The 20,660-nt window shown below is 35.5% G+C and overlaps 1 protein-coding gene and 1 non-coding gene across 3 annotated transcripts; one reads left to right on the plus strand and one right to left on the minus strand.

The window, feature by feature from the left end:
* Positions 1–4,350: 4,350 nt before the first annotated feature.
* Positions 4,351–20,060, plus strand: LOC128211943 (uncharacterized). 2 transcript variants are annotated; one of them, XM_052917098.1, is made up of 5 exons: positions 4,351–4,493; positions 12,539–12,665; positions 15,171–15,315; positions 17,101–17,204; positions 19,709–20,060. In XM_052917098.1, the coding sequence occupies exons 2-5, from the start codon at positions 12,560–12,562 to the stop codon at positions 19,846–19,848; spliced, it is 495 nt and encodes a 164-aa protein (XP_052773058.1). In that variant the 5' UTR covers positions 4,351–4,493; positions 12,539–12,559; the 3' UTR covers positions 19,849–20,060. The 2 variants fall into 2 exon arrangements, with proteins under 2 accessions (XP_052773058.1, XP_052773057.1); XM_052917097.1 differs by lacking the exon at positions 4,351–4,493 and adding an exon at positions 11,470–11,672.
* Trnah-gug (transfer RNA histidin (anticodon GUG)) lies at positions 7,482–7,558 on the minus strand. The gene has a single exon. It is a non-coding gene; the product is annotated as a tRNA-His (tRNA).
* Positions 20,061–20,660: the final 600 nt, after the last annotated feature.

Consider the following 20,660-nt stretch of genomic DNA (forward strand, 5'->3'; position numbering starts at 1 on the left):
GTGAGAAAATGATAACTACATTGTATACATGTAACGATGCTACTTGTTATAATTTTAGTATATTGTGCAATATTTTATGAAGACATATACAAGCTGTATTCAAAACTATGTTGTTTTTTAAATTTCGTGCTGCGGTTGTCTGTTGGGATCCATTATGTGGCTGACTAAAAAAATGCATATACGCCTACAAGTGACGACCATTGATGTACTTTCTGGTGAAAACAAAAGCCTGACCGCCAGGTTCATATTCTGCGCTGCCCGCTGTGTCACAAAGCCTGACATTTATGAGTTATTAATCATTGACACTGATTACACAGTCATCATCAACCGACAGGTGATTTTACTCGGTATACAAAGCTTCTTAGAAATCAGCAGTAGTAGAATGACCTTTACTTTATTAAATTTCATTCTTAAAATGACATTATTATTCAAAATCAATACATACACATGTATAACAAACATACTTTTGACTGATAAACCTTTACTACTTATTAAATAAAGCATTTATGGAACATATTAATTACTGATAACAATGTTGTAGCTGTGTAATAGCAGAAAGCGCAAACATATTAAATGATTAGTGGTGAATGCTAAAAGATTTACTTGTTCTACTATAGTCTCCTAAGATTGAAATACCGTGTTTTATGCACATTTCTTTCAAATTAAACTCGGAATCCTTCATAAAAACCATTGTTTTCGATATCTATTCATCCTTAAAGGAATATTAAAACAATATTTGAATGCATCTTTAAGAAAACTATCAACCGACAACAATTACAATAAAGTATGTTTTTATATAAAAAAGAAATGATACTACAATATTAATATTTCCCCCAGAATTGTATTAGTACCTTTAATAATTTTATGATGGTATATCATCCGCTTCGGCGCGTTACCTTCAGTATTCGATTTCCGGTTTTATATTGCGTCAAAGACTTACTTAAATGACATGTGTAGTTATCGTCTGAGGCTAACATGAGGATTTTTCGTTGCAACATGCAACTTGGGCCAGTGTGACATGCACAGAGCATAGAAAATCTTCGGTTAACTGGTGTTGGTAAGCTTTCCTCTTGTTTTTTCGTTATATGCCAATCGTCGTTGTTAAAAGGGGTTTGACATTTGATGGTCCCAAAATCAACACATACAGTATATCATCAAAACAAGCATAAAATTGCCAATGCGAGCTAGTGGGAGGCAAATGATACACCATTTACATGATAAAAAAATAAAATAAATAATAAACGCATAATAATCCCATGTTCTTGTCTAATCTGTGTTTCCGCGTTTACAAATAACGCATAAAGGTTTCCAGTAAAAAGTAAGTACAATCACATCTGATTATGAGTTCAGATAACATAGCGCTGCTATTTGTAAACTTTCTGGAATTTACGTGGTAGACAACCCAAGTAAAATTGAAATTGGAAAAATGCGCAAACACTTCGAAAGATTTGTTACGTGGTGTGATACAGCAGTAAGTAAGATTCAACGCGTTGCACACAACGATGTCAATTTTATGTAAGTTTTTGATATTTTGTTTTATTTCTTGCAATCGTATCATCTAGTGTCGAACCCATTTTAAATGATTGTCTATTTATCCTTTCGGACACATTATAAAAAAAATATGATCTGTTTTGTACATCGTTCATTTTGTATGTGTTTCATTGACCTGAATAAATATGTTGAACCTTGAAAACGTCTCAAAAACACACACTCGCCTTTTCGACTCCTTGCATTACATGAACTACATGCCTCAATAACAGTTTAACAGTTGCTCTTGACCATTTAGGATCTGAATCTGTGTGTTTTATTATATTTTTTTTTATATATTTAAGTGACCTCTGTGATTGCTCAAGCGTTGATAGATTTGGATTCTTTTCCAATACAAAACAACACAGAGTCGGTCATTTCTACAAGCCTTGCCAGCACCGAACCATCACCTTTATAGAAGGGGTTTTCTCCAACCACAGATAAGTAGATCCAAATATTTTGGCCATGCTGGAAACCTTTTTCTCCCACCTCAGATAAGTAAATCCAAACATTTGGACATGCTAGAAATTCTTATCTTGCCCATGGTCAGAGATAAAACAAGTACCCGTATGGAACTTCTTTTTTATTGTCATCACACAAATACCTCCCTTGTTGAAGTCCGTCGTCTGTAGCATTATGGAAACCTTGTATTGTGGCAATATTTAGAATGCTAATTAATTATTTCTCACTCCAAATGACACCATAAAACAGTTTTCGTGCACCATTAAAGAAATAATGCTGCACTCTCCTCAGAACTATTTAAAGACCGATTTGACTATTAACATAATCGGAATAACTACGCGAAAAAAGAGTTCCAGCAAGAAATTACCTTTTTACTTTATTTTGTTTAACTCAGTGTGTGTATACCACGTGATAAATTACGTCATATCTGCTACGTCGAAAGGCAACCTTTTGCTTAAACTAAAGACTTTAATCAAACTTTTCTTTTACTCCACCATTTTAAATAAACAAAGGGCAGTCTATGCCGCTTAAAGAGCCCCACCTTCGCTTTATTACCGAAAATTGATAAGGTGATTAGTTTCATCAAACACTTCGGCAGACCTGTTTTCAAAATAATGTTTTGACAGTGCTCCGTCAGACGGCCGTATTGTGAAACGGTTTGTTGAAGTGTTTTAAGAAACTAAACTCTCAATAAAACTCTGGCGATCCGTAAGCGGTGTAGACTGCGCTATGTTTCATTTAAAATGGTGAGCAATTGTGAGGTTTTCTTTGTTTAAAGTCTTCATTCGAAGCAAAACATTGCATTCCGACGTAGCATTTATGACGCAATTTATCACGTGGTTTACACACATACTGTTATGGAGGGCTTCCGTTTTTTTAAGATCGTGCATGGTGTTTTCATATATGATTGGATGCTAGTGTGGATAGGTGGAAATAGTTGGGCCGGCGGGGCATTATTGGTTGATATCAGGTTGACATTCTTAATGACATTTTGATTATCCACATGTCTTTGCTGGTATTTAAAGGGGGTGAAAACCAGATGATCCAAAAATCGGCAAATACAGCATTTCATCGCAACAAGCATAGAATTGTCAATGCGAACTAGAAGGAGGCCGATAATACATCACCTTCCTGGTTAAATCATGATAAATGCAACATTCATGTTGATGTCTCACCTGTGTTTCCTCGTTTAAAATAGCGCATAATGGTTCCCAAGTTTAAATCATATATGTTTATGAGTACAGATAAATAAACGGATGATATTTAACTTAAGTCATTTATTGTGGGATTTAGGTGGTAGACAACCGTAGCAAATTTCGAATTGGAAAACTGCGCAAAACCTGCGAAAGATAGCTGCTGCGAGAGATGCATGTATCGTAAGCGATGTGATACATCAGTCAGTAAGATTCAAGGCGTTTTTGTGGAAGTTTTTGACAATTTTATTTTTCTCTTGCAATTGTAAAGCTGCACTTTCACAGATTTACAACTTCGACAACTTTTTTATTTTCTGTCTTCGAACGAGCCAATTTTTGCGAAAATCCATTGAAACCATTTATATAAGACTGCTGACAAAAAAAAAGATCACAGATCTTTATATATAAGTTCATAAATTGATGTTTTATGCATTTTTCTAAACCCGTTAGTAACGGTTTAAGCCATAAAACATTAATTTTCGAACTGAAATATGCAAATCTGCGATCTGATCTTTTGTCAACAGTCTTATATCGCTGGTTTGCAGATATTTATGCAAAAAATTGCCATTTTCAAGACAAAAAATAAAAAAAAGTTGTAAAAATGGTAAATCTGTGAGATTGTAGCTTTAAGATACGCGATAGACTCACAAAAATAGAAAACATTCTTTTGATAATGTTAGCCTTGCTAGTTTCATCTCCTTGAATTAAAAAAACAACGCTACCCCCCCCCCCCCCCAAAAAAAAAAACCCCAAAAAAACAAACAACAACAACAAAAAAAACAACTAAAAAAAACAAAAAAAAAACAAGTAATAATATAAATACATATTTTAACAATTAGCCGACAGAAAACAAGTTGCAATTGTTGACGGTTGGTCGTCAACAGATTAACAATGTAAAGGCAGGAATATTGTCAACATGCAATTAGTGAAGACAGGGCTGTAAAACGAACGAATAACCAAAATGAATCATTTTTTAAGAGGGGGTTATTTAACATGTAGACTCATTCCAGAAAAAAAATCACCACTGTCCTAATGACCATGTTTCAGGACCATCGACCGACAGAATGGCTCACCTTCATATCTTAATTAATTATTCGCGATTACTAATGAAATATAACACCGATGACAGGAAGACATTAATTGTCCTGCAACTAATGTATTTCGCCAGCCCAGCGAGCATTTGCACAATTAATATGTGGGATATTAATTACTTACTCCAAATTATTACTGGTGCTTGAATGGTGATATTCTATTGAGAAACTAATATTTGTCTAGTTATATCTACGAGCAGATCGAGGAATATTTTAAAAGGTGATTTTTTAGTTATTATTTAATAAGTAAGAGCAATATTATTTACAGCGTTGTGTAATTAAATTTCATCTAGTTATGCATTATACTGTCACTGTAATATACATGGCCTGACATGCAGATTTCATCCGGGCGTTTTAACGAAGGGCATTTTTTTTCTTTATTTTGACATTTTCGTTAACGGTGCATATAAATATGTCAAAAAACAAATTTTACGAGTTTATTAACACATGTTAGATAATTCACTGATTAATCTTATGAGTTTTACCTTTTAAGTAACCTATACCTTCCCACGTTATACTGATTTTGTTTAGTTATTTATTTTCACAAATACTTATAGATGTAAGTTTAAATCACTTCTCTCTACTTCCATTTCGATAATTTTCAGGAAATACATTTTTTACAAACGGGAAATACAGAAAGTAATGCGACCGGAACTCGACCATAACTTTAGATAAATTCGGGTTTGGGGTCCACATTTAGATTAATTTATAAAGAAACAAATGTCAATTTTGTATAAATTAACTGACAACAAGATGGGAATACTTGAATCCGCTTGTCTGTCCGTCCGTCTGACTGTCTGTAGATATCTTATTGTGAATATGAAAGAAACTTCAAAGCAGTGATTAATATCAAGCCCAGTGGCGCAGTAGATTTGCTCGGACTATGTCTCACAGAGTTATAGCCCTTTGCTTATTACACATAAGAGAACGAGTTTCTAGTTAGCGTCTCATCTCTTAATCCTTTCATAGAAGTAATTTATCATTCGGAACTCCTCGGCCATTTTTTTTCGAAAACAACCTCGGATGTATGCCGGTACATCAGTTGAAGTAGTTCGTAAATTTTTGAATTATATCATTTATGAAATATAGTGTTTTAGAATTGTTTTTATTGATCCAAGTTTAAATTGATTGTCAGTGAAGTATATTATTGCAAACATAATTAAGATTTCCAAGAGTTAAGTCATAAAGTTTAACTGCTAAATAAAATTAATACGCGACGGTGTCTCATCAACCATGATATAGTTTTTACTTTTGCGCTGTTTTTTTACTCTGACCAATGCACGTATATGCTTACAGTAAGTTTGGTATGACACAATTTTTTTTGAATTTCTTAAGAGTATTAAAACAAATCTAACCGCTGTTGTAGATTATGAAAAGGGTTTTATTTAAACATATGTCAACAGTGTTCTAAAACTTACAATTATGGCGTCCTGAAAATACGGTGCTATAACGGAGATATGCTTCAACTACTGAACTCGAACATTTTTAGCAATCATCAATGTTGTACTTCGTTGACAAGCATGTAAAAGAAAGCACCGACATTCTATCATAGTTTCGATGATTGTCAAAATATGGTAAAAGTTGTGAACAGTTCAGGAACAAAAGAACTCCGTAAAATAATAATGGATTGATTATCGTATAGGGTCTATTGAAAGGATCTTAGATGAAATTAACCAAGTAAAATGGTTGAAAAAGCACAAAAGTTACTGTTGAAATGCACCTTTTTTCAATAATTTGTATTAACTGTTACTAAATGGTTATCTTATTGGAATGTACAATATCTGCTAACATTTTTTGCTGCAAAACTATTGTCGCTTCATTTTCATCACATACGTATAATTCGTATCTATCTGTTTAAATACTTTCGTCGGATACCCCTGATACGCTACTGCGCTATATTTCGTTGTGTACCTTGTGGGATATAGATACGAAAATATAATAATCATGTATAATCAATGAGACAGTTTGATTTGTTCTGCAATGAATCAATGCGGAAATATGCACAGACACTGAAAAGATATTCTGGCGATAGCTGAAATTGAACCCCGTCCGCCAGATCGCTACATGTTTTAAAACACCATCTTAGACCACTCGCCTAGAGTGACAACTGACAATACAGGGTTATTGAAGTGTTTTTCATTGTTACATGCAAATTCATTGGAAGAAGAGTTGTCTCCCCGGCTTCATGCAGTGTCATTTAAATGAGGTATTGTTAGTCATTTTTCCCCAAGGTATTTATCACGGAGTGTAAAGGAAGGAAGTGTCGTGGTTGCCGATGATGGCACAACATGAACGGACTAAGGTCAACATTAATGACTTTCAAGTATCAACCAGTCGCTTTGCAAGAAATGAAATATTAATGAAAGCATTATCTTTAAAATATCTGAGGTCACGGTTACATTATTATTTTATAGCACAGAGATTCTTGAAAACTAAAAAATAATATAACTTGAACAATTTAAGAAAACGTTTAAAGGAACTTGCATTTTTGGCCTCTTCGATTCGCTGGTGCGTGGATGTCGCGAAAAGAAGACATGAAGACAATTATATTGTCTGCAACAGAAGAAGCCGCGACAATGAATGGCGGGGTGGCTCTTAAGAGGGCAGCCTTTCATTCTTTACAAAATGTTAGCATGGCGGAACCATCTAGATATCATTAAAAGCGGTTTCCACCAAATAAATGTGATGTTCTGAACGAGAGGTGCAAGTAAAAAGGTTTCGCCACCTTTAACATCAAATCCTGGATACGCCCCAGAACTTGCGTTTAAGTCATCATTTTATTGGAACTAAATTGAAATGATTTCCCATGCATAAATTCTTGCTGAGAGCACACACATGATTCAAAGAAATAACACTCACAATTCAAATATAAGGCATCAACTGAATTGTCAACAACACGTAGCTCTTTGGCAAAGTCTGTCACAATCTACCTGTAAGCTGTGCTCAGTTTGGATCGCCTACTGCTCGATATTGTTTGTGGTGGTTTTAGTAGTTTAAACTCCGTGTCCCGGCGTGAGCACATTAAAGGGTCCCAGAGTGACAGTTCAAACACCGCACACCTATCCTGGACAGACTATCAGGCGGTTAACCAGTATAAGGTGCCTTCACCTCTGCAAGGAACTGACAACTTATGTACATGCCAGGGGCAGTGGTACAGTGCGAATGGTCGTAGAAAGGATTCCATAACCTTATCACAACAGAAGTGACCTGGTCCGCCCGGGAATCGAACCCGGGTTGTCCGATTCACAGTCCAACGCTCTACCGATTGAGCTAACCGGGCGGACCGATCTTGTTCATCGCCCCATCACAAGGTTAAATACGGGAAAATGACAATCATACATCGACTATCTGTATTGAATCTTTGGAGTACAGCATTTTTCTAAACTCGCTAAAGCGCGTTGTGACACGGGGACTAAGACAACAAGGGGGATACACTACCAAAACCTTCATTTCAATTAAAAGACAGAACCATAATGCAGCTCGGTGGACAATCAGGCCTTCTTAACAGGGGGTCCAACGTGAAATGTGTTCGTCGAATTTTAAGTGAGGGAAATTGTGTGAAGCCGAATAAAATGGCGGCGTTGAAAGGAATTTCGGTGTTTCAAGGATGTATTTTCACTTGGTAAGTAAGTTATATCACCTTTCTCGCAATATAAATACGCCTACCCGGAGACCACACGTGTAAGCGTCTCTCGGTTTTTCAACCTATGTTTCTAGAGGCCTTTACAAAAAAGTTATTGAATGTATAAGCTGAACGATTGATTGTTTACAGAGTGTAAATAGAAAATTGCGTGACTTGAAACTGTGTTTTCGGCCCAAGTTAACCATTCTTGTACCTGTTTTAGCTATTTGTTATTGAATATTTGCATTATTTATCTTTTCGACCGCTACTGCACTTACATGGTTATTATACGGCCGATTTTTTCATGTTTAAACACCTTTTAGTTGTTGGGCGACGAAGTTTTATGCAGATTTTGTGTGAAGCAGAATCAGAATAAACGTGCTTTAAAGCTGCATTTTAACAGATTAAAAGGTTTGACAACTTTTTAATTTAAGTCCTGGAACGAGCCATTTTTGCGAAAATCAATGGAAACCCGCTATATAAGACTGCCGACAAAAAAATTATATTTAAATTCAAAAATTTATGTTTTATGCATTTTTTTTAAATCGTTAGTAACGGTTTAAGCTATAAAACATTATTATTTTAACGGAAATATGAAAATCTGCGATCTGATCTTTGATTAACAAACTTTTAATATCAGTTTACTATGACTAACGCAAATAATTGTTCTTACCAAGACAAAAAATAATAAAAAAGTTGTAAAAACGGAATATCTGTGTGAGTGCAACATTAATAGCGTTCTTAAGACACATTTTAATATTATTAATAAAAGAAAATGTGGTACCCGATAAGAACATACCACGTGTTTTTAATGCAAAATTACACACCAGATACACCTGTGTACTATTTTAGCAAGATTGTATACTCTAAAATTCACCATTTTACACTGACCGAAGATAAATTTATCGTATGGGAAGACCCCACAGCCTCTTTTAATTCATAGACGATGTTGATGGTAAAAACACTTCACTGCGGTCAATAACGCGTTCACTGAAATACGTGTACCAATGTTAAGGTAGTCTTAAAGGATTAAGATAAAATCGTTGAGTGGGTTATACATTTGCGTGAAATTCCACTATCTATAATCCTGCATTGATAAGAATACCATATACGCTTAACAAATTATTTTAGACCAGGTTAGACAACATAAATATTAGTACATTTCAGTGAAAGTAAGTCATTGTGCTTTATTATTATATCATAACATTTATTTCATACATATATTTTGTTATTTAGCGTTGTACCCAAAGATCCATTGCAAGACAACTGCCGGGGTTGGTGGGGTTGGGTATGGGTATGGGTAGACTTAAACTGCTTTAAAACGTATTTTCGTTGGTAAGATAAAATTAGACTGATAATATTGCATTCATTGTATTTGCCGTATTGCGGGACGTTCGTGTCACATCAAGAGTTCTTACATTTATTTACCGAGAAATAATTTGGTTTCCGAGTTCATATAGATGAATTGCTGGAATACTATACAAGTAATTTTGCATTTAACAAAAATACACGGTACGTTCAAATTTCCTTTTCTTATAATTATTAACATGTGTTAAAGCTCATGTCTTAATTAAACTTTTATTAACGCATGTATATTCTGATTCTGATTCGGCGAACACATAAACAAGGCCTGTCTTTTTCGGGAGTGTCGTTTTTTCTAGTTTCAGGAACAACCGAAGGTCAAGTTCGCTTTCTAGAAATTTGTTATGATAGTGTCTTTTTTGCCACCCATTTTAAACATGTATGTAAATAACGTTCACTATATTGTAACTCTTTGTGTGTTTTCTTCTCTTTTATGAGATTTTTTTCTCTCATGTTTGTACTATAGTTCAATGAATGCATAGTTCTTTGACCAGTTTGATCGTACCTGGCAGGAGTAAAAACTGTTAGTCCGGCTGGATATAATATCGTTTTTGCGTACCTTTTAAGTTATTTTTTCTCACTTTTTGAAATGCACGTGTTGGATTCGTGTTCTCATTTTGCTTACCACTAAGTTTTAAGGAACGAATTGCGGGATTGATGTCATTATGGGGGTATGAACGCAGTTGGACTGCTTAATGTGTGTAGAGTCCGAAGTTCATTATTTCATTTAAGAAACCTTACATAAAATTCTTCTCACCCATTTTTAAATAGACAACCCAATCTTAACCAAAAACAGTTTATCAAATTACGCCACTTAAACGCTGGAAAAAATCATCACTTCAAAACACTTTTAAACGTAATTGAAACACACTAATGATAATACTTTTAACATATCATAAATTAAAACTTTCTTACATGTTGATTCTGAATTTTCGGGACCTGTCGACACATTACAAACACTAACAAGATACACAACTTTCAAATTACAGGTATATCGATACTCGATGATTCACGATTCGAACATATGCGAAGATGTTGCGTTCATCGGACAATATTCACAATTGCCGAAAGGCTGTTCATTTAAGGAATGAAAGTTGAGATGTATAATATATAGTTCATCATCTCTGTATCAAATGCGACGTGTCTAGCCATTCAACTGATGATTCATCCTATCATTTACAGTGAAACTCAAATTATTGCAATTAGTTTACCTGTGCATGTATATGTTTTTTTTTTTTACTTTTATTCGTTTACCGAATTAATGTTGGCAGCAAGTTTTATTTAAACTTTGCTGAAATTGTGGTATATACATAAACATAAAAAACAACAGCTGACAGATGCTCATCTGAACAGCATGCTAGTAAATCAAAGCCTAAATTCATTCAATTTTTGTAAGTGTTATGAAAGCTTTTCGGCAAAATAAAAGATTCTCTGTCATGCGTTTTAGATAATTGATGACAAAGAGCTCTGATTGAACTTCGATGGTGTTTTATCATTGTAACAAGCAATTTGTTTGCATTTCAATTTGGATTTATTTCTCTATTAAACGTGAACGAGTGCCTTTAACTTGCCGTGTACATATACGCGTGTGTATACCACGTGGAAATTACGTCATAAATGCTGCGTCGGAAGGCAACATTTTGTTTCGAATGATGACTTAAACTAATATAACATTTCTTTTTCTTCACCATTTTAAATAAGACAAAGGGAAGTCTATGCTGTTTAAAGAGCCCCGCCTTTATTTTATTGCCGGGGCTTGATTAGGTTATTATGTTCATCAAACACTTCAACAAACCTGTTTCAAAATAATGATTTGACATTGATCCATTAGGCTGCTGTTTTGTGAAAAGGTTTGTCGAATTGTTTTATGAAACTAAACACTCAATAATCGAAGGCGGGGCTCTGTAAACGGCATAAACTGCCCTTTGTTTTATTTGAAATGGTTAAGTAATAGTAGAGTTACTTTAGTTCAAAGTCATCATTTGAAGCAAAATATTGCCTTCAAACGAAGCATTTATGACGTTATTTATCACGTGGAATACACCCACTGAATGTGAAAATCTTCACTCGTTTCACACACTATCCTAAACGAGGAAGATACAAGAAAATAATATATGTATTTATCTTATGAAAGAAAATCTGATCGTTTGTGGTTAAATGTACATGGGGGAATATTTATCATCAGGAGGGACCTGTGTAATTAAACACATCATTTAATATATTCGTTTAAATTACATTTATTTATAACGTCGTGGTGTTAAGACATGCAATAAAACACCAATTAATTGCTTTGACAGTCTTTGTACAGTTTTTTTCTGCCGTTTTAAAATGGGCATGTATCTGCAATGAAACATATGTTGTTGTAAAAACAGCAGTGAATAATAGGACTTAAATAGAAGGATTTGTTATCTGAAGGTATTACTTTACTTTCTTACTTTGTTAAACAAGAATAACAGTAATACAATCACTACTACTACGACTGCTACTACTACTACTACTACTACTACTACTACTACTACTACTACTACTACTACTACTACTACTATTACTACTGCTACTGCCACTGCTACTGCTACTGCTACTGCTATTGCTGCTGCTGCTGCTGCTGCTGTGCTGCTACTACTACTACTACTACTACTACTACTACTGCTACCACTACCACTACCACCACCACCACCACCACCACCACCACCACCACCACCACTACCACTACTACTACTACTACTACTACTACTACTGCCACTACCACTACCACTACTACTACTACTACTACTACTACTACTACTACTACTACTACCACTACCACTACTACTACTGCTACTGCTACTGCTATTACCACTTCTACTACTACTACTACTACTACTGGTACTGCTACTGCTACTGCCTCTGTCGCTGCCACTCCTGCCACCACCACCACCACCACCACCACCACCAAAACCACCACCACCACCTAAACTACTACTACTACTACTACTACTACTACTACTACTACTACTGCTACTGCTACTGCTACTGCTACTGCTACTGCTGCTGCTGCTGCTGCTGCTGCTGCTGCTACTACTACTACTACTACTAATAATAATAATAATAATAATAATAATAAAAACAACACTAATAATAATAATAATAATAATAATAATAATAATAATAATAATAATAATATTAATAATAAAATTAATAAAATTAATGATATTACTAATTACAATAATAATGATAAAAATTATATTGATGGTGATAACAATTATTATAATGATGATGATGATAGTGGTTTATATTTTCAGGTCGGCTTGACACGGTGCGAAATGAGATCTCTGGAACTTGTGTTTGTTGCTATGGCAACTATCGTGCACGTAGCAACAGCTGACCATCCAGTACAGACGAACCCAGCAACAGATGTCCAGCCGCAAGGTAATGACATTGACAATGACTAACAACCATTGCCTATTAAGCCACCAGTCCATTGCAATATACATTAATATACGTACAAGTATTTAGCTTTGTATACTTCATTTGGTTTTATAGCAATTAATCAGAAGATTTAATAGTGATATAGATAATGCTACCATATTTTCATTTGTCTTTTCGGCTTTCCCTTTATTACACGGACTCAATCATATTTAAAGAGTCCGATTTAAAGGGACTGTACACCAGATTGGCATCAATTTTTTTGTTTTGTAACGATCATCAGGACAGTTATTTAATCAATTGTTTTACTCTTTGATATCATTATTGTAAAAACAACAACACCAACATGTACAAAAAAATCGATTCAGTGACGGGGTTTGAACGGTGTCGCCAAAATTGCAGTACAATGACAATAGTGTATCCACTGTGCTACGAAAGCTTACCCGAAAGCGTTGGAAGATTTAAGCTATATACCTAACTTGGTAATATCACGTGATAACATCGACTAGCCAATCACGCATAAGGAATGAATTCTACTAGGTAGACATACTTAGAAATCTTTTTTTAATGGAAAAATACGAAAAAACTGCGAAAATTAAATTAATTGTAAACGATGTGGTACTTCAGTTAGTAAGTTTCAATGCATTGTACACATCGATACCAATTTTATGTCAGTTTACGACAATTTCCTTTTTTTTTCGCTATTTCATCATACGGAGTACAACCCCTTTCAAAAATAATGTATCTGAAATGTGAAAGAAATGCTTGTAACACTGTTAAAAGAAAAGCACAGCTTCAGAAAAGAGCTTTATTGTTATCATAGATCTAAAATGTCTATTTTTGTCAAAAGGCTTAGTAAAGCGATAAGTTAAGGGCTAGAAAAATGGTTCAAATGAGTATATTATTCCAGTTGATGATTGGTGTTTGTCCATAAAACAAATAAAATAAATCAATTAAAATAATGTTTGAACAGAGCATTACCACTTTGATATATGCGAACGAGTCCCTTTATATGCAGAATGCAAAAAGTTCAAAGTTTATTGGCAAAAAGGAGCATGCCTATGGTAATTTCAGACAGAGTCATGGCAACATAAATGTACATCATATAAACACAAATAACACAGAATGTACTTTGTAGAGTGTCATATAATAAGAGTATTGAACACATAGTTAGTATTTTAGAAACAATCAAATTTCGAGGGCAGTTTTTCTTAATTTAATAACAGCTTTAATATATCTTTCTACATTTAACAATTGTCTCTTTGAGGTGGATAATAGGAAATATTGTAACACAATTATCTATAGAACATTTAACAATTGTCTCTTTGAGGTGGATAATAGGAAAGATTGTAACGTATCTACAGAACATTTAACAATTGCCTCTTTGAGGTGGATACTAGGAAAGATTGTAATGTATCTACAAAACATTTAACAATTGTCTCTTTGATGTGGTTGTTAAAACATTGTATCATATATCTACAGAAGGTCATGATGTAAACACTTTTGTATCTGCCAGTTTGTAGGAAGCAAAAGGTTTGTAGGAAGTAAATTGTTGAAAAAATGATTAATGAACAATTAGCATACATAAATGTCATTATCAATGCAAAAAAGGAGTACATTATATTTTTAAGTTAACTTTGCTAACAGTATAATTCATGAAAGAACATAACGTTAAAAACGTAATGAATTCTGGATTTGAATTCTAAACACTTTTAAATGACAATATAGTTGGTGCTTTATAATTTCATTTATCAAAGAAACCTCTTCCTTCGTTACTTAAATAACTAAATGAAATTCTTCACCAACATGCTCATTATCACAAAGATGGCATTTTCTGTAATTGTGGATAATATTTCGCCAACTACCTACTACTTCTAGTTTTATAGTCTTATATTGTTTATAATACCTTGCATACTTTAAGTGTTTATTCAATAATGAAATATACTTATTGCCAAAAGTCGTGTCCGGTATGGGTTTCATTTGTGCCTTGCAAATCCTCAATGCCAATTTTCAACACATTACTGTACCGGCAGTACTGGCTCAAATTCCAAAATTCTTTTTTCATTGAATGCATATTAATGTCCTTTTTCCATCGATACCAAGTTTATGAGTGTGCGATATAAAACAAAACAGATATTGTAGTTTTTGCAGACCGGACAAGACTTTTTTTTTCCATTAGTATATGTTTAAACCAACTACATACTTTGACTGGCAACTAGTTTTTTTTCTTATGCTGATAGTATTATTTAACCGTTCAGGCGGTGTATTCAAAACATTTTTAAGCAATCCATTATTCACACATTTATCTAAAGAGTTGAGAGAAGTATAACATTCGTTCAAAAACAAATCAGACAGTTTAAGGGAGATTTTGTACGACTGAAATAACTGCCAGAACTCATAGAAGTACTGACTGAAGTCGTGCCTGGACTGATCGGTGATATTGAGTCACTAAGGCAATTAACAATTATCATGAAAACAAGAATAATATGCCTTATGTTGCGTTGCCAGGGTGCACCACGTTGATGTTCGAGGGAAAAGGTGATTTCCGGGTGCAGCGGAAGATCTACACCGCGCAGACAGCGGAACATTACATCTTCTCTCTGAGACTGCTGAAGAGGACTTCCTTCTATAAGTGTGAACCGAGTGATACAAGGTCTGTATAGCAGTAGTTCTAATGAACTTAGAGCAAAGCGTTAGGTTATCAATCTGTAAGTCTTATTTTTTTTACATTTACTTACAAGCTAGACCACTTACATGTTCATGTTGAAAAAGGTTTTTGTCTGGCATCCGAGCTAATGTCCATCTTCAAGCAAAAATATAACACGCGAAATCGTAAAAAAATATCATGCAAACTTTCCAAGCGCAAGTTTCTTTGATAATCCTTAACCTAGTACATCCATTGGAGTAAGGCTTTTATTACATTCTCAGTTTGACTGTTATGTAAGGTTAAATAATTTTCTTAGATTTCCTTGATAAGCATACCTAGTTTTTTATATAAAGTATGTAAGCACTATGCTGTTGTGAAGTTTTGTGCTGTTCTTCCATGTTTCTTGTTTGTGATTTTATGTTCTATGTCTTTGGCGTTCACCCAGTGCCAATAAACCGGGTTTATGTTTAAACTTTTTGCTACTGAGCTTATTTCTGTAGCTTTTCGCTTAAATATTGAGTGAAGAATTAGAAGAAAGCTCGTTTCCTTGGTTAGAAAAATACACATTAGGTTCACCTATAAATATAATCAATAATTTGAAGTTATGAGCTCGAGAAATGGAGTTTTTGGCCAATTTGGTAATTCAGATTCGGATAGTGAAACTTACAAGACGTAGAAAACATTTCATGGATTATATAGATACATATTTATGCGTTTATATGTGTTTATATGCGTTTATGTGTTTATAATATTTGCCAATATTTCTGTTCTATAAAACAAAATCAGGTTGAAGTAATTAACACAACCTTTCAATTTGTTAACGATTAATGAATATCTGTGCGTGTTTTTATTTCATTGACAATTATTTTGTATGTATAATTTGTTATTAAACAATTGATGACCCAGTTGACTTAAACAATGAATATATATTGTGTAATTTTCATACTTCTCAGGATCATTCGAAATGAGAGAATGAAGAAAGTTAGGAATATATGGTTCAGTATATTGGACTTAAATTAAAATGTGAAACTGTGTCAATCCCTTGTTGTATCGCCTGTATCAACTATGCATTTGTTTTGTGACACAATGTACAAACATCAAAGGACAAAGGTAATGACAAAAAGTGCATACACAATAAGCAGAGACATTCAACCCTAATCAAAATAAATAATAGCCTTATTATTATAATCATCATTAATATATTTTTTTATTTTTATTTTTTTCAAATTTTATTCAACACAAAACAACAATGTTATAATACATGAAATGCACTTAATCTTTAAATGATGCAGAAATATTCGGCAAAACTATTCAAACATCTATTTGTGACTCTATGCTTTTTATAGTATGAGAATAGAATGACAAATTCATTTTTAAAGATATGCATAATATCGACATGTTCTCGTCTACGATTGCTGATGAAATATGTTTTATATATACTATAACCTAGAGTGGCGAATATTAGGTTTAAATAAAAATTTAAAACTAGGTTGAAACACATTTATTGGTTAATAGCTTTCCCGAATGGTACATTTCAAATAGAATCAAAGGGAGTAATTTCCTAAAAGCAGCGCGTTAAATGTACTGACTAATATGTGCGCAATCTTGAGCAGAAAGGAATATTGGTCCGGTGGCAATAACAAGATTAGGCGCGACGGTCGGTCTGAAAACCAGAAACACACACATGTTGTTGTTTTTGTTACGCATCACATATTCCACACTGAATTAACTCAGCTTAGTGTTGCAATGATAAAAACAGGTTATTTTGTATTAAACGCTGTTCCCTTGCAGGTACGGTATATCGGATGACGGTCACTCGTGGTGGGTAGACAGAGGCTGTGAGGCGATCTTTGAGGTGGTCGAATGTCCCAACAACGGTGCCCAGCCCCCTCCCGGTAGAAGTTTTATATTCGATCATATATATTATCATATATATTATCAATAATCCACGTGATTGTATCATTGCTATTAATCAACCTGTTTTTATTACAAATTATGGTTATCAATTACGTAATATATACTGCAGAAACAAACTTAGTCACCAATTATGTGCTATGATCATCTTGTGTTGCAACAATAAAAAGCCATATGCAAACGGAAAACAACAACAACAACAACAACAACAACAACGACAACAACACTATATTGAGTCAAAGGTTGCAACATTTTCAAAAGTTTCGGTCTCAGTCTTTAAATCCGTAATTCCTGTGCTTACAATTGAGAATTGATTTGAAAGGTTTGTAATGCAGATATGCATCATGCATAAATGCTTGTTCAGTTGTCTTTATAACATCTATAAAGACGTAATGCATTTTGCATTCTGGACAGGAATTCGAAAACGCAAACTAATACAAACAAAAACAAAAATGGAAGTATCGCATTGATGTAGAATGTTCATTCGCTTTATTGATAGTTGCAACACTGTATACGGAAGGTGAAACACCGCCAACATTAGATGCAACACCGCCAACATTAGATGGAACACCGCCAACATTAGGTGGAACATCGCAAACATTAGGTGGAACCGCCGACATTAGGTGGAACACCGCCAACATTAGGTGGAACATCGCAAACATTAGGTGGAACCGCCGACATTAGGTGGAACACCGCCAACATTAGGTGCAACACCGTCAACATTAGGTGCAACACCGCCAACATTAGGTGGAACACCGCCAACATTAGGTGGAACACCGCCAACATTAGGTGCAACACCGCCAACATTAGGTGCAACACCGCCAACATTAGGTGCAACACCGCCAACATTAGGTGGAACACCGCCAACATTAGGTGCAACACCGCCAACATAAGGTTGAACACCGCCAACATTAGGTGCAACACCGCCAACATTAGGTGGAACCGCCAACATAAGGTGCAACACCGCCAACATAAGGTTGAACACCGCCAACATTAGGTGCAACACCGCCAACATTAGGTGGAACCGCCAACATAAGGTGCAACACCGCCAACATTAGGTGTAACACCGCCAACATTAGGTGCAACACCGCCAACATTAGGTGGAACCGACAACATTAGGTTGAACACCGCCAACATTAGGTGCAACACCGTCAACATTAGGTGCAACACCGCCAACATTAGGTGCAACACCGCCAACATAAGGTTGAACACCGCCAACATTAGGTGCAACACCGTCAACATTAGGTGCAACACCGCCAACATTAGGTGGAACCGACAACATTAGGTAGAACACCGCCAACATTAGATGGTGGAACACCGCCAACATAAGGTGCAACACCGCCAACATAAGGTTGAACACCGCCAACATTAGGTGCAACACCGCCAACATTAGGTGGAACACCGCCAACATTAGGTGCAACACCGCCAACATAAGGTTGAACACCACCAACATTAGGTGCAACACCGCCAACATTAGGTGGAACACCGCCAACATTAGGTGCAACACCGTCAACATTAGGTGCAACACCGCCAACATTAGGTGGAACCGACAACATTAGGTTGAACACCGCCAACATTAGGTGCAACACCGTCAACATTAGGTGCAACACCGCCAACATTAGGTGCAACACCGCCAACATAAGGTTGAACACCGCCAACATTAGGTGCAACACCGTCAACATTAGGTGGAACCGCCAACATAAGGTGCAACACCGCCAACATTAGGTGCAACACCGCCAACATTAGGTGCAACACCGTCAACATTAGGTGGAACCGCCAACATTAGGTGCAACACCGCCAACATTAGGTGCAACACCGCCAACATTAGGTGCAACACCGCCAACATTAGGTGGAACCGACAACATTAGGTTGAACACCGCCAACATTAGGTGCAACACCGTCAACATTAGGTGCAACACCGCCAACATTAGGTGCAACACCGCCAACATAAGGTTGAACAACGCCAACATTAGGTGCAACACCGTCAACATTAGGTGCAACACCGCCAACATTAGGTGGAACCGACAACATTAGGTAGAACACCGCCAACATTAGATGGTGGAACACCGCCAACATTAGGTGCAACACCGCCAACATAAGGTTGAACACCGCCAACATTAGGTGCAACACCGCCAACATTAGGTGGAACACCGCCAACATTAGGTGCAACACCGCCAACATAAGGTTGAACACCACCAACATTAGGTGCAACACCGTCAACATTAGGTGGAACACCGCCAACATTAGGTGCAACACCGTCAACATTAGGTGGAACACCGCCAACATTAGGTACAACACCGTCAACATTAGGTGCAACACCGTCAACATTAGGTGCAACACCTTAAACTACAGGTACAACATTTTAAACAGCCGGAGCAACACAGTCAGCGATCCCACTTTCCGGCTAAAACAGAAAAAAAATGTTCTCTTACCATTAAAAAGTAGGCGACTTTCATTTATCAATTCTAAACTTCTATATTTCCAGATCCTCTGACAAAGCTGTACGACCAGCTAAAGAAACGGTTGTCCGAATCTACCCAGACCCTTGATCTCTCCAGCTGGAACCCCAACTCGTTCATGAACAGATTCGAGTCAATCTCTCCTATGGTCAGAGCTCATGCCTGATTTGGTGATTGAGTGGCCACGTGCACTGTGAGATTTTAGTGAAGAGAACACTTGTGCACCAACTGATATTCTGACAATTCATGTAGTTTGTTTAATTTAGAGTGAACCATAAGTCATCATTAGCAACCGATTTTTATGTTTTTAAAAGAACAAGTATGTGCTTAGTTCTTTAGAAAATAAATCAAATTAAATTAAATAACTGAACACCTTTAGTCGTTGGCATTGTTCTTTACATTCATATGAAATACAAGTATGATACGCCAAGGTGTTATTTTAATGATATTACTCCATAGTTCATTAAAAAGCATGAAATAATATAAGTATCTTCCATGGCCGAGAGTGTAAGATAGGTTTTCAGTTTCCGTAAAACACTCTTACACGAGCGGCTAAGGTAGATATATGGATTTTTTTCGTTGGATCTCTTTTGTGCGCAGTGAAAATAAATGCGTATAGATATGTGATATTTTGTGGTTGTCATGGTATATGCGCGCAGTGATTCAGATTATGTTAAAAGTAAAAAAGTTCTTGAAATAGTTCTGAGAAGAATGCAGCATTCTTTCTTGAATGGAGCGTGAAAACGTCTTAATGGTGTCATTTGAAGCGAGAAATAATTGATAAGGATTCTAAATATTGCAACAAGACAATGTTTCCATTATGCTACAGACGACAGTCTTCAACAAGGGAGTTAATTGTGTGATGACAATAAAAAAGGAGTTCCATACGGTTACTTGTTTTATCTTTCCCCGAGGGCAAAATTAGAATTTCTAGCATGGTCAAAAATTTGGATCTACCTATCTGAGGTGGGAGAAAAG

Source organism: Mya arenaria, chromosome 12 (assembly GCF_026914265.1).
Source record: "Mya arenaria isolate MELC-2E11 chromosome 12, ASM2691426v1".
Classification (NCBI taxonomy): domain Eukaryota; kingdom Metazoa; phylum Mollusca; class Bivalvia; order Myida; family Myidae; genus Mya; species Mya arenaria.